Consider the following 15266-nt stretch of genomic DNA (forward strand, 5'->3'; position numbering starts at 1 on the left):
ACTTCAGTTACATACCTGATGCTTAGTTATCCAACTAAGTAATGAAACTGAAAGGAATCTTTGGTTCAAAATTGAGCCAAGATAAATCACAAAGTCAATCTATACATGTACTCCAGAAGTAATATATAAATAAATTGCAAATATTTTTTAAAGTAAGTTCTATACTAGCATAAAGTTGTCAAGGTTGAAAAACACTACAAGTAATCCTAAACCTATGGCCATAATAAAACATAAAGCATGCACATTAAGAATGCATGATGTGACAGCCATTAGGTGAAATCACCTCTTTTAACAACTCCCATCCCTGTGGGTCTTTAAGCAACCATGGGATCCTCCAGAGTAAGGGAAGAGGTCCTGGGAGGCTTACCCCGGGACCAGACTGGCCTGCTGCAGGCATCCCAAGGTCTCACCCACGCTCCAAGATACATCCTATATTCCATTTCCTGCCCCTCGGGGTCTCCACAGTACTTGGATACTTCTCCCCTAATCAGGTCCCTGCTGGCCTTTTCTTCTTTCTAACTGGATCCCCTCAGGCCTTTTCTCCGCCACCAAGATTTGGGCCTCCTCCCCATTCCCTGACACTTACAAGTACTTGACTTACAACCACAATTGAGCCCAATATTTCTGTTGCTAAGTGAGACAGTTGTTCAGTGAGTTTTGCCCCATTATACAACCTTTTTTGTTACAGTGATAAAAAAAATCAGTTGATCCCCTATTGATTTTGTATGTTTGTCTATTGCAAAGAAATGATCAGTCTATAATTTTAATGGTAGGTTTAACAGCGAGATAGAATAACCAAAAAAAAAAAAAAAACACAGAAAAATATATTTCAAAAAAGTTATAAATTGATTTGCATTTTAATGAGTGAAATAAATATTTCACCCCTTTGCAAAACATGACTTAGTACTTGGTGGCAAAACCCTTGTTGGCAATCACAGAGATCAGACGTTTCTTGTAAGTGGCCACTCCAGGACCTTAATGTGCTTCTTCTTGAGCCACGCCTTTGTTGCCTTGGCCGTGTGTTTTGGGTCATTGCCATGCTGGAATACCCATCAATTTTCAGTGCCCTGGCTGAGGGAAGAAGGTTCTCACCCAAAATTTTACAGTACATGGCCCCGTCCATCGTCCCTTTGTTGCGGTGAAGTTGTCCTGTTCCCTTAACAGAAAAACACCCCCAAGGCATAATATTTCCACCTCCGTGTTTGATGGTGAGGATGGTGTTCTTGGGGTCACAGGCAGCATTCCTCCTCCTCCAAACATGGCAACTTGAGTTGATGCCAAAGAACTCAATTTTGGTCTCATCTGACCACAACACTTTCACCTTTGAAATCTCCTCTGAATCTTCAGATGTTCATTGGCAAAGTTCAGATGGGCCTGTACATGTGCTTTCTTGAGTAGAGGGACCTTGCGGGTGCTGCAGGATTTCAGTCCATCACAATGTAGTCTGTTACCAATTATTCTCTTGGTCCCAGCTGCCTTGGGATTATTGACAAGATCCTTCCGTGTAGTTCTGGGCTGATTCCTCACTGTTCTCATGATCACGGAAACTCTACAAGGTGAACTCCATTGCATGGAGCTCCAGACCGAGGGAGATTGACAGTTATTTTGTTTCTTCCATTTGCGAATAATTGCACCAACTGTTGTTACCTTCTTACCAAACTGCTTGGCAATGGTCTTATAGCCCATTCCAGCCTTGTGTAGGTCTACAATCTTGTCCCTGACATCCTTGGACAGCTCTTTGGTCTTGGTGGAGTTTGGAATCTGATTACTTCTGTGGACAGATGTCTTTTATACAGGTAACAAGCTGAGATTAGGAGCACTCCCTTTAAGAGAGTGCTCCTAATCTTAGCTTGTTACCTATATAAAAGACACCTGGGAACCAGAAATCTTACTGATTGATAGGGAATCAAACCCTTATTTCACTCATTAAAATGCAAATCAATTTATAACTTTTTTGAAATGCATTTTGTTGTTACTCTGTCTCTCACTGTTAAAATAAACCTACCATTAAAATTACAGACTGATCATTTCTGTCAGTGGGCAAACATACAAAATCAGCAAGGGATCAAATATTTTCCCCACATTGTAAATGTATCACTGCAGTTGTTAAATTAATAACATAGTTGTGAAGTGATTTTGCTTTTCAGAAAGTCACAAAAGAGAAAAATTGGTAACAGACTACATTGTGATGGACTGAAATCCTGCAGCACCCGCAAGGTCCCTCTACTCAAGAAAGCACATGTACAGGCCCATCTGAACTTTGCCAATGAACATCTGAAGATTCAGAGGAGATTTCAAAGGTGACCCTGGGACACTGCAACCAACATAAATATGAGTCAGTTGCCAAGTATCTGAATTTTGATGATGTGACTAGGATGTTGCAATGGTTGTGTGAAAAAGTCATGTCATTTTTTTCAGTGCTGTTGTAACTTCAAACAATCACCAAATTAACTCTTGTAAGTGCATTTCCCGTTTGAAGATCTCCAGAGCTCTATGCCTCTTTTAGGGAAGGAGAGCAGGCAACACCATCCCTTAATATTCCTGGGCCATGCAGTAGCATCCCAGAAGTGGCTGCTATTTCAGTGTGGCCACAGTTCCTTTCTGCTGTACTGAAATTGTGGATGCTTCTTGGAGGTGGCTGCATATCCCAACAACAGAGCAATCTATTCTGCTTCCCTAACTGTGCAGTTTTGTAAAAAGCTCCAACACTTTCCTCAGTGCTGCACAAATTACATTAGGAAAGCAGGATTGCTTTATTGCTGAAAGAGCACCACTATAGCTAGGGCAGAAAATTTTACAAGAGTTTCTTCTTACCCTGAATATAAAACCAGAGAATAAATTACTCCCAATTTGCTGTTGTTACAAATTGCAAACTCAAGTGAGCTGCCTCATAATACTTAGTGATAGTGCCAAGCCTTACAAGTATCATAAAATACAAGAATATTACCTGCTTTCTGGATATTGCATATAAAATCTGCTTTTAAAGGTAGTCGCATTTCTGACAGAGTGACAGATCCTTTGGAAGGTGAAACTCTAGAAATTGTAGAATCAGCTTTTATCTTCTTACTCTGAGGTCCTTTATTTTTAAGCTTGTTTAACTCTTCCAATAATGCCGCTCTTTTTTCAGCTTGAAAAAAGTTAAAAGAATTGAAATAACTTTCCTTTATAATTATCAATTATTTTCATTAAATAATAACCACTTACCAGGAAACTTATCCATTTTACAGAAGTTCCTCAATGGATCAAAACTAGTGGTGTGCAAATTTTTATTTAAACCATTTTGATAGTGAACATGTTTCAAGAGAAAAATTGGCTGTTTTCAATATTTCAAGTTTCTCTACACGGAACAGCTTTGTTGTGAGTACAGAATGCTGTGTGAATGAATTTATTTTCAGAAAGCCCAAAATAACCCATTCTGTGTTTAGGCAAATCTTTGAAATTGGAACTTTAATGAAGTTTCATGTCTGAAATAGTTCATATAGAAGCATTTTCTGTATCCTTTATGAAATCATGTAACCCAGCACAAAATCAGTCAAAGTTAGCTAGCTTCAGTAACTATTCCCTAAGGTAACATAAGGCTTTGTTTCTCTTTTTTCAGACAATAACGTAGTAGGTTATATCTCTGAATATGAAAGCTTCACTTACTTAAAAAGGAAGAAAAACAAGTAAGGTCGCACATTGTCAATGATTTTTCAATAATTGCTGCTCTATTCAGAACAATGAAAGAGGAAAGATATAAATAAATTGACTATAGGAAATACATTAAGTAATAATTCCATTAATATAATATGGGTACCTAAAAATAATCATATTGTTTATAAAATATATAGCATCCTGAATAACATTCTCTGCAAATCCAGTGATAAATAAACTAAGCATCATACTTGCAATAAGAAGTAGCCTCTCAGCTTCTGCTTCTTCTTGTGATCCTCTCCCGTGGTCCTCATCAACGCAGCAATTAAGAGCCTGGCTTGTTTGATGTATGACAGTTTGTTGCATATTAATTTCATTATTCAGCTCCTAAATGTAGTTGGAATTAGATAGTAGTTACTCTAACAAAAAAAGTTTTGTGATTAAAAAATAAATGGCCCTTTCTATGAAGAAAAATAGGCTCTATGATTTAAGACAGAAAAAATTTGAATATTTACACAGGTATTGAATTATAGTATACATTATTATACTGCACTGTACTCTGTATCTACATTCCTTTAGCCCCTCCCCACCAAACAAACATACACAAATAAGCAAGTGGGCCTTTTTTGGCGATAGAAAGGATCAAATAACAGTTTAAATTAACAATGTCACCTCTTAAACAACAGTGAATAGGGAACATGGAAACTTTAAGGTTCTATATAGTTTACTCCTTAGATTCCCATAGATTAAACTGAAGTCATTTCAGTGATATCTTGCCATCACTGATCACAACCCTCAGATAGATACTAAAGATGATTCCTAGCTTTAAAGAAATGCTCATCGCACAAGAGGTGCTAATGTTTATCAAGTACAGACACAAAACTGCATCATAAAACTACATCAGTTAACAATGATTTAAGAATACGATTAAAACGTTTCATATATACTTTCTTCTCATATTAATTGGAAAGTGGGATTCTAACTACCTGTAATTTTTGTTTAATGTTAATTTGATCATTTCCATTTCTCTTCTCCTCAAGCCTAGAAGATACATCTTCTTTGCGAACAATTACTTGTTTTATTGATGGACGATCAGTTTCTTTAAATCTCTGGGATCGATAGGCATCAATACTTCAAGGAGGAAAAAAATCTAGTTTTAGAAAATGCAGTAAGAGTATTTGACTTATTCTATTCCATTCCTTGATAAAGAAGGATAGGTGTTTTTCAAGTACATTGTGCTTGTGATAAACTAGATTGCTTTGTATAAGATCCTAAATGTTTGGTAGATTTAAATTTCTCTACTCACTCATGTTTGTTCCATGACTTCAGGAAGCAGAGTGCTGCCATTACTTCCCCATATTCATTTATCCAAGAGTAAGTTTTTATTAGACTAGGCTACAAATAAATCTTTGTTAGTTCCTTTAGCTAATTTAACCATCATTTCTCCAAAATGAGCCATGATTCTACTAGATCTTCTAAACAGAAACTACCTATAAAGATTACGTTCTTCTGATAAAGATACAATGCTGCTTCCAGATTCAGTTCTGCTGACAGACATTCTCTGGAATCTGATAGACTTTGGACTCTCATCACTTGCAGTACTTCCTTCAGCAATTGACTTACTAGGAGAAGCAAAAATCTGAAAGAGGGAAACATACATGTTTGATCATTCTAAAAGCAATTGTATTTTGAAGTAACATTAAGACATTTTTGTAAAAGCTGAACTCTGTTAATGTAGGAAGTATCCAGCTGGAAGCATTAAAAGTTTGATATATTTTCTCAAGTTTTTGAAAACCTACCCTGTCCTGCTAGATGTATAGAAGTAATATTACTATATTTAGAATTTACTCTTACCTCTGGACTAGCAACAGCAACAGCCTCTGTTAAAGGTGTTAAGAGGGACATTGATGAAATATTCAGTGTCTCTTCCTGTTCAGCATCACTTTCAGCGTCTAAAGTTATACTCATTTCTTTTTTAAGTTTCTCTATGTCAGGCCCATCTTCATGAAGGACTTCATCAAAGATGTCACTTATTACCTTTGTGCTATTCATCTCATCATTTATCTCAGTTTCCTCTTCTTTACCTGGACAATGAGAGCAAGAGGTTTTAACACAGAATAATGATGTAAATACATACTTTGTCAATGAGAAAAGGAAAAAAATGTAAGCATAAAGTACTCTAACAAGGAAGTAAAAGAATGTGACAAAGAAAAAAGCCATTAATGCAATCCTATATATACTTGTATAATGCAAATAATATTATATATATTATTATATATGACTGTTCCTTTAACCTACTGTATTCTGTATAAATAGATCCCATGTTTCATTACACTTATCCATATAAAGTCTACGACTATAGGCAATCCATTCATAAATGGCAAGTGCAACCAGGTCTTCAATCCATTTTTTTTTTTTGACAATGTATATACCTTTTTCACAATTATCCTTGTTTTGCTCATTTTTTCTTTTTATTAATTAAAAAGCAATAAAATATAAATTTAAAAAACACAGTAAAAATACAAACATATACCAAAAACAAGTTTGTATAAAGAACAATAAAAGGAGTGCATAATCTTTTTATTTTTGCAATAAAGATATGACTTTATTATGGGAATGAATATGAATCCATATTATATTATCATTTAGATTACAGGTTCACCCTTGTAGGTTCTGCTTAAATTATTAAGATTAGCAATTGCAAGAGGAAAAAAGAGGTACTCAAAGTGGCCAACCATGTCAAAATAAAATAAGGGTTAAAAATCAAAACTACAAAAAAAGAAATTAAAAATTGCATCTTCAAAAAGATATGCAAACTAATAAGCCCTGTCACCAATACTTTTCGTCATATCATCCCAAAAGGAAACCAATTTTTAAAATGAATTTAATATAAAATGCATCTTTGAACAGAGAGATATGAGGAAAAGAAGTTATTAGTGCCTACAAAAAAAACCAACTGTTACTGGTAACAAGCCATGTTACTGATTGTTTTGAAAGGGTGCTTTTAAATTAAATTGAATCAAATTAAAACTTTATTTTAAACATATGCTGAATAAGGCATAGATATACATCCATGATTATAGATTCTTTTAGACATGCTTCCCTAATATCATAAGCAATTTCCATCCATAAGGTAAAAGTTTCAAGTTTTAGCAATTTGCTTGCACAATTCATTGTTTTTTCTTTCCCCTAACAATGTACCGTATATTCCGGCATATAAGGCAACCCGGCGTATAAGATGACCCCCGACTTCGGCGCCGAGTTGCATGCCTAGAAAGTCGTCTTATACACCGGAAACTACCGTTATTTCTGGGATATAAGACGACCCCCGACTTCGGCGCTGATTTTAACGCTTGCAAAAGTCGTCTTATATGCCGGAAAGTACGGTAGTCTTATTAAAGTTCAAGTCCAATTATTTTTTTTAAAAAACCCAATTTTCTTGAAACAAGTATTTCTGTTCGCTTAAAAACAAGACTAAGCTCTTTTTATTAAGATAAAATGGTTAGATTCACAAAACAAAATCTACCAAAGCACATAATTTATAATTGCAACCATCCAGCAACTTACCCTTAACAGTAAAATAATATATTAGCAGGGTTTTCCCTTCTAGCTATATTAAAAATTGGATAATATTTTCCTTGTTAACAGGTTCAATATTAATTCCTGCTAATTAACTAAAGTATGAATTTGTTATCAGCATATTTCGCTTCCATGTTATTTTTTTATTACAGCATCAGTTTGGATGCAAAGTGAATTTTTTAAAAAAAATATTAAATAGAATTTCATATGTTTGTTTAGTTATCCAGCAATTTCTTTTATTATTAGTAACAGACACAAGGAGTCTGAACTAGTATCTGAACTAGAAAGATTATGTAATACAACCAATTTAGGATATAGAATTAAGAAACACAAACCGTTTTGTTTATTAGGAACTTGCTCAAGTTTCGTGTTAGAAACTGCTTTTACAAGAGTTTTTGGTGAACAAACTTTCAGAGGACTGAGTTCTTCTCTCTTTTCGTTTTCTGAAGGACCTAAAAAAAAATTTAAAAGGCAATTCAGGAAAAATAACTAGCTATTTAAAAAAAACCAGATAAAACATCTGAAATAATCATTAAAAAATACTTTTATTTGTTTTCAATTTACCATAAGCAATATCAGCAGAAATTGGGAAAGGAAATCATGTGGAGCATTATCTTTTTTTAATCAGGCAATATTTACTTTGGAAGAATGTAAATAAGAAGCTAAGATTTATTCTATTGAACAATTTTGGAAAACATCCAAACCAAACAACCAAAGTATATTAACATTTTTAAGCATAAGGATAAGCATATAAATGAAGTATACAAATAACCAAACATCCAAAGTATATAAATGTCACCTATTTTAGTATTAAAAATATTATATATCTGAAATTGTCAGGGAAACTCTATTCTGATTTCTTTTATCAAACAGATAAATGGTAAGGTACCACTTGGTTTTCGCACTTAATTGGTACCTTATAAGATGGATAACTTTAGCTTTATCACACACATATTTACAAATAAATAGATCATTTCTGAAACATCTTGTAATGCTATAATTTCATATGTTATTCCCTTTCATAATGATGTCACCCAGTGTTTATAACTGAGCTTAAATATCTTATTGAATAATTGTGATTTATTCCCTTCAGAATTAATCAGGAAAAACAAAAATTGGTGGTCTCCAGTTCTGGCCATAATAACAGGTCTATTATGTCACAAGCCAATTTCCCTCTGAATGTAATCAGGCTATTGTTCTACCATTACAAAAATAAAGGAAATAGACTTGATCCTAAAAATGACAGGCCTATTAGTTTATTAATCACACCAAGTAAACTTTATGCCATATTTTATATCTAAAATTAGTGGTTTAGGTACAAAATGAAAACATAACTGAAGGATAAGCTGGATTTAGAGGGAATGATCAGCATTTGATCACTGTTTGGTACTTCATAATCTGGCAGCAAATATTCTGCAATTTCTCATAGTTCTATTTTTGCAACTTCTGTTGATTTTAAGCCAACTTCACATAATATCAAGGGAGAGTGTGTCAGACAGTTCAAGATAGTCTACTATTGATAAAAGGCTGTTCCTACTTATTCAGTTACTTTTTTTCAAATGTTGCTTATTAACTTCACTTAGAGAATATTTGTAGCTCAAGGTTGAACTGTGGGGACCTTGGTGCTTGGAGTTTTTCTTGCAGAAATTTAATTGCCAAACTAGATAATATTATCAGCACTGATGATGTTACCTAATTTAGTAATGAAACATCTCCAAGAAAACCACCAAGTTCAGGAAGCAGTTAACAACTTACAACATCACTACTTTTTAATCTTATTTACAGTAAATCCAATAATCCAAGCACTTGCTGTTTCAGCTGGTCACATACCTATTTTGCATTTGATTCCAGCATTACAATGTTGTTATGTCTATTTCACAAGTGAGAATGAGAAAACCACTTAGAACACTAGTACTTTACACACTTTATTCTATAAAGAAAAAAGCTATCAATATATTATCAGAAAGCCATCACTTTAAAGCAGAGGCCCCCAACCTTTTGGTCACCAGGGACCGGTTCCGTAGAAAGGTTTTGCCACGGACCGGAGAATGCGTGGGTTTTGTGTGCTACCTGCATCACACGGATGGGGCTTTGCTCGTTTCTGCGGAGCAGTTGCTGGCATGCCATGGACTGATACTAGTCCATGGACCGGGGGTTGGGGAACCCTGCTTTAGAGTTTGTCCAAGGCTATCATAAAATTCACAAATTACAAATAAATGGTACTCAAACTGAGCATGCACTTATCTATAAATATCTTGGAATGCAATTCCATGCTTCTTTATTTACCCTGGAATGCCCAAGATTTTATCACTGAAAAGGAGCTGTTTTCCAAACTAAAATAGTCCCTCAGCTTCCTCATGGTTTCCAAATTTGTCCTTTGCAAAGCTTAATGGTCTTAAAATTATTCAAAATAGTTGATACTATTGATACTAAAGACCTCAAAAGTATCAAAAATGTCATCTTATGTGTAGAGACTGATTTGCACTCTAGAATATGGTTTCTTAGTATCTTTGGCTAAAGTCAATTTTACTTCCTATAGGTTTGACGCTATTTGTACTTAAAAGATAGTTTTAAATCATGGTTTTAAAAAGCTCTAGATAAAATGTGTTTACGGGTAATTCTTGACTTACAAGCATTTGTTTAGTGACTATTTGAAGTTACAATGGCACTGAAAAGTGATTTATGACCGGTTTTCACACTTATGACCATTTGCAGATCTCAATGGTCACATGATCAAAATTCGGGTGCTTGGCAACTGCATGTATTTTATGACAGTTGAACTGTCCTGGAGTCATGTAATCACTTTTTATAACATCCCCAGCTGATTTCCAACAAGCAAAGTCAATGGAGGAAGCCAGATTCCTATAACAATTGAATGTTTCACTTAACAACTGCAATGATTAATTTAATAACTGTGACAAAAAGGTCATAAAATGGGGCACTATTCACTTAACAGATGTCTTGCTAAGCAATGGAAATTTTGGACTCAATTATGGTCGTAACTCGAGAACTGTACTGAGATTTTCTATGGGAGGTTTGTGCTCATTAAGTTTTGATAATGCTAGAACTGCCCTCAAACAATGATTTTGGGATACCGATCTTCAAACAAATTTAATTAAGCAAGGACACATATCCCAGTATTTAATACAGCTTTCCAAGAGATTTCATTCTAGCATCTTATTTATCATTTAGTACAATTCTGAAATAAGGCTTTCACTTTAGACAAGTTAGATGCATTATCCTCAGCACTTTTTTACATTTTAAGATACTTTTACATATTTTTGGTTATGGTCATATTGTGATAGCTCAATAGAAACTCTGTCATATTCTACTATGCTGCTCTCTATAAGGATTTTAAATAGAGCTTCATTTATCCGATACTGAAGGAATTTCCAGATAGGGAGTATGGTTTCTTCTTAATACTATTTCTTTGAGACAACGACTCAGAAATATCTTCTCAAGTCATCCAGTATTACATCACCATCTGTACAATATGCTGCTGCACCATTACAGGTAGTCTTGATTCACTTACTGACCATTTGAAGTTACAACAGCATTGAAAAAAGTGACTTATGACCATTTTTCATGTATGACCATTGCAGAATCCCCATGGTCACATGATCAAAATTCAGACTTTGGCAACTGGCATGTATTTGGCTGCAGTGTCGTGGGGTCATGTGGTCAGTTTTTGTGACCTTCTGACAAGCAAAGTCAATTGGGAAGCCTGATTCATTTAATAACTGTATTTCTAACTTAACTGCAGTGATTCACTTAACATCTGCGGCAAGAAAGGTCATAAAATGGCGCAAAAAGTACTTAACAATTTCTTGCTTAGCAACATAAATTTTGGGCTCAGTTGTGATTGTAAGTGGAGGACTATCTGTAATTATGTTTGGAACTTTCTACATTACATTTCTGTTTTATTTTATCTGTTTTTAATTATTTTAGATCCTATTTTATTTGTTTTTCTGTTTTATATAAATGAAAATATGTAACAGTTATGCTATTATTATAGATATCTTACTGTATCTGGCCTTAGGACTGCAATAAACTAATCTGATCTGATTTACAGCCATCACATTTAAGTTCTTCAGTATTTTTTCATGAACTACCTAGTATTTATTGATCTATAGAAAATATCTCAACAACATATTATCAATCGCCTTACTAAATATTCTTCCTTCTCACACATAAACAAAAAATCTAAATAGATGACTAGAAATATAAAAACAATTTTATTTAAGCATCTCTTAAACAATTTTTCCATGTGCTAACTTTCACTGAGATGCAATTTTAAGGTAAATTATTCTCACCTGGATATGTGCTTTTTACAACTCTTTCAAATGTTCTGAACTTTTTTCCTACTAACTGGGAACTGGCATCTGAACTTGAGAAGTGCTTTAGACCAGCAGTCATAGGTTTCTCCTGAGAGGGGAGGGGGAAATATATTTAGCCACTTTAACGAGCTGAAATGCATGTGGGGATATATGCATAATAAAATAAAAATCATCCTCTATTGTCATATTTGTGTAATCTCTCAATATACATACACACTCATACAAGGTGCCATATAAAGGGTGTATGAAAACTTTAGCACTGTAGACTAATCACAATGTTTTATTTATATCTTTTTAAAGAGAAAATGGTACTGTTCTTTTCTTAAAATAGATTTTAACATCTTACTAATTTTATCTCTTGAGGCTTTTTCTTGGGTTGTTCTCCTTTTTCAGCACTCCACAAAGTGGTCCAGTCAAAGCGACCTCGTATACATTCAAGTTCTCTTTCACGTTCCTGAATAAACCAAGGAAAAAATAAATGTAATGTGAACATTTGTCCAGTAGATATCCAGTGTCAAAGACTGATCAATACACATGATCTCAAATACAAAGTTATTTAAAGTACATACTTGTTTGAGCTGCTGGGCTAGACTGGACGCTGAAGATGCTTCATTCTGCCTAAAGAGTCTTTCTTGGATTGTCTTTGTGTTTGGAGTGATAATTGGAGTTCTGTACCCTCCTGTAATAGCAGAACTTTGTGTAGTATACTCTTGGCAATGCTCCCCAAAACGTTCCAGTAAAGGCTTAATGCTTGAACCTCCTATAATAATAATAATAATTGATTTTTCTTTGTTAAAAAGTTAAGATTCTTTATCACCAAGAAAGAATAACTAAAGGCCATAAATGAAAATAGAAACTATAAAGACTTAACCAAGACTTCACTAAACCCATAAAGATTATATGCATACAATACATATTTTGCAACCTAATTCTATGCCAAAAAGTATGTTTTTATGCATAAAAACTCTGGGACCAAGCTGTGCAAATCCTTCATTAAACTCCATGGTCTTTTGAATAGATCATGATAATAAACACAAAAACACACACACACACACACACACACTTTATGGCTTCATATTTATAAAACACCAGTACTGTTAATGACTATTAACAGCATCATATTGCAATCATGTAACATATGCTCCCAAAATACACAAAAACTAATTTAAAAAAATTACTAGTTTACTTGGGTTGAGTCAAGGCAATAAGAGTTATATTAATATGTCTAGAAGAGAGAAGTTTTTATCTCAACTATCTTGCTTCATAGCTTCCTGCTGTGCCACTCTAGTACACTTCTGTGGACATTATAACATTATTAGATTTTTATCTTGCTTTTATAACTTTGTAAGTAACTCAAGGTGGCAAACATACATAATACTCCATCTTCCTATTTTCCCCACCAAACATCTCCATGAGGTGGGCTGGGCTGAGACTGATTGACCCAAAATTGATCAACTGCCTTTCATTCTTAAACTGAGACTAGAATTCACAGTCCTCTGTTTCTAAGCCAGTATCTTAACTTCTATACCAAATTGGCTTATGGCTGATACAAATATTTTAAATATATATTAAACATATAGAATGCGTATGTTTCAAAATGAAGTGTGTATGATTTGTAGAATTAAGTATATTTAATGTTGAAATTACAAATAATCATTGTCCAGAGATATTATTTTGCACTGCATTTTAGGGGAATATGCTAAAGCCATTCTTTACATCGGATTGCAGGTTTTCACCTGTATGTTTTAATCAGCACAATCAAACTTAATTTCAAATCACTTCCTGAAAAGATTTTTGCCCCTGCTTAACATGTGATTGGTTTTATATACTTAGTGGAATTGCTCAATAGCTATTTAAAAAAATTGCACTAAGAATTCTATAAATAACAAGATAAATACTAAATCACATGGAATGCTAGAAACAACAAAAGTAACACTCAGAAACATACTTTGCATACAAGTACTTAGTTAATGCTATAAAAAAATACTGAAGCATTTTTTTTACCTGGTGTATTGAGTTTCTCTTTGTAATCAACTTGTTCGGGTGTTTCTTGTATTGGCTCTTCTTTGGCAGGAATTTCTTGAGATTCTGGTGTTAAGTTAAGATTGCCCTTTTCTTTTAGATTTGGTACCTCAGTTTCTTTAAAATGGCTGCTAGTAACTCCTGAAGCTTGTGTTACAGAACTATTCGTTCCATCCTAGATAGTTTGAATGGGGAAATATATTAGTTTAAAATGACTACTAAAATTATTTTAAACATTTTTATTGTTTATAAAATAGTTTCCAGATGTAATTAATTCTTCTGTGAAAGCACCAATCCAAAACCAATTTTTTTGACTATTCTATTAGTAGTTTACTATTTCCCTAACTTTTCTTTTCCACAGTATGTGAACAGGTGTCTGTGAAAGTACTTTCTATCAAATTTAGTGTAAAGTACTTATCATTTATTAAAAGATTCTCATAAATCTCTTTTTAAACAAATTTTATTCCTTTTTAAGCGTGGTTTGAATTATAATCCAGTATTGTTTACCTTCATTTTAGCAGTCTATATAGGAAATATACAACATTAAAATATAACTTACCAATATCCCAGAGATTGCTGACTTATCCACAGCCCTTTGTGAACAGGATGTAGCATCCTGCTTCACACTACCACTATTGATTCTAGCAGATGCTCCACTTGTAGTGGACAATTTGGAAAAACAAGTAGTACCAGGCTGTTCTTGTGTATTGTTTTGTTTTGCAGATGGATGTCTTAGATCATTTTCCCAGGAGCCAATTGTAGCAGCAAGATTAGCTAGACGGCCCCTTCTTCCTATTGGTGTATCAGTTATTGCATTAAGTTGTTTGGGTGGAGAAATGACACATTCTTTTGATAAGATAGGTGTTATAGAAATGCTTTCAGGCAAATCTGAAAATTGAAACAATAAAGCACATTTTAAAATATAGTGAAGAGATGTCAAACTTTCTGAAGTCAGAGTATATACATTTAGATGCATCCTTCTTTTCAGTTAATTGCAAAGAAAAAACACCCCATCCAAAGGACAGCAGAGATTACCTTGTCCTTCTTGCCCTCCCCGTAAAACAGAGAAAAGAAAGTTCATCTATTACAGACCTCTGATACTTCAAAACATACTTAATATAAAAAGACTTGGGGTATTCAAAACTGAATATAGTAGAAATAAATTTTAGACAGAGATTTAACCTTAGCTATTACACAAATCTATAATAATTCGTGGAACAATCTTTCTGAGAGTACTTCCATGCCACCAGTTTCTACCTCCCAATCCCTCACAAGGGTAATTAAAACTAATTGGAGTCTTCTTTCCTTCATTCTCATTTCACTCAGAAAAGAAATAGTACTGGTGCTCATCTCATGATGTTTCTGAGGTCTTTCTAGACTTTTGAAACATTGCTGGGGTTGATGCTCATCTCTCTCAGTTCTAGTTTTCTACAGTAGCTGCACATCAATCAGTTGATGTGATTGTCAGCAGAATAAAAAGGGAAGATAAGTGGGCCTGCACAGCTGGGCAGGAAGAATGTCCAAGCTTTCTGAGAGAATGGTAGAGCAGTGAGGACTATCTGTATACAGGACGATTCCCAATGGTGCAAAGCAGAATTATTTCTCTAAGTCAAGTAACAATTGTATCAAAACAAAGCACTGGCTCACACACATAACTCTGGTTTTCTAACTGACATTGGCAGACTAGCTAAACAT

The 15266-nt window shown here is 34.1% G+C and overlaps 1 protein-coding gene across 2 annotated transcripts in view; it reads right to left on the minus strand.

Annotated features, from left to right (window-relative positions):
- The window catches only part of ANLN (anillin actin binding protein), a 55430-nt gene that overhangs the window by 33221 nt on the left and 6943 nt on the right, over positions 1–15266 (minus strand). For both annotated transcript variants that reach the window (XM_039336784.1, XM_039336785.1), the window contains exons 4-14: positions 14131–14459; positions 13554–13746; positions 12119–12309; positions 11896–12003; positions 11526–11637; positions 7548–7664; positions 5488–5717; positions 5124–5272; positions 4620–4764; positions 3885–4020; positions 2948–3127 (exon numbers count right to left, since the gene is read on the minus strand). In XM_039336784.1, coding sequence (XP_039192718.1) covers positions 2948–3127; positions 3885–4020; positions 4620–4764; positions 5124–5272; positions 5488–5717; positions 7548–7664; positions 11526–11637; positions 11896–12003; positions 12119–12309; positions 13554–13746; positions 14131–14459 — 1890 coding nt within the window. The remainder of the gene's footprint in view (positions 1–2947; positions 3128–3884; positions 4021–4619; positions 4765–5123; positions 5273–5487; positions 5718–7547; positions 7665–11525; positions 11638–11895; positions 12004–12118; positions 12310–13553; positions 13747–14130; positions 14460–15266) is intronic.

The sequence above is a fragment of the Crotalus tigris genome, unplaced genomic scaffold, assembly GCF_016545835.1.
Source record: "Crotalus tigris isolate CLP2741 ecotype Arizona unplaced genomic scaffold, ASM1654583v1 scf7180000017666.379230911805:20528666, whole genome shotgun sequence".
NCBI lineage: Eukaryota > Metazoa > Chordata > Lepidosauria > Squamata > Viperidae > Crotalus > Crotalus tigris.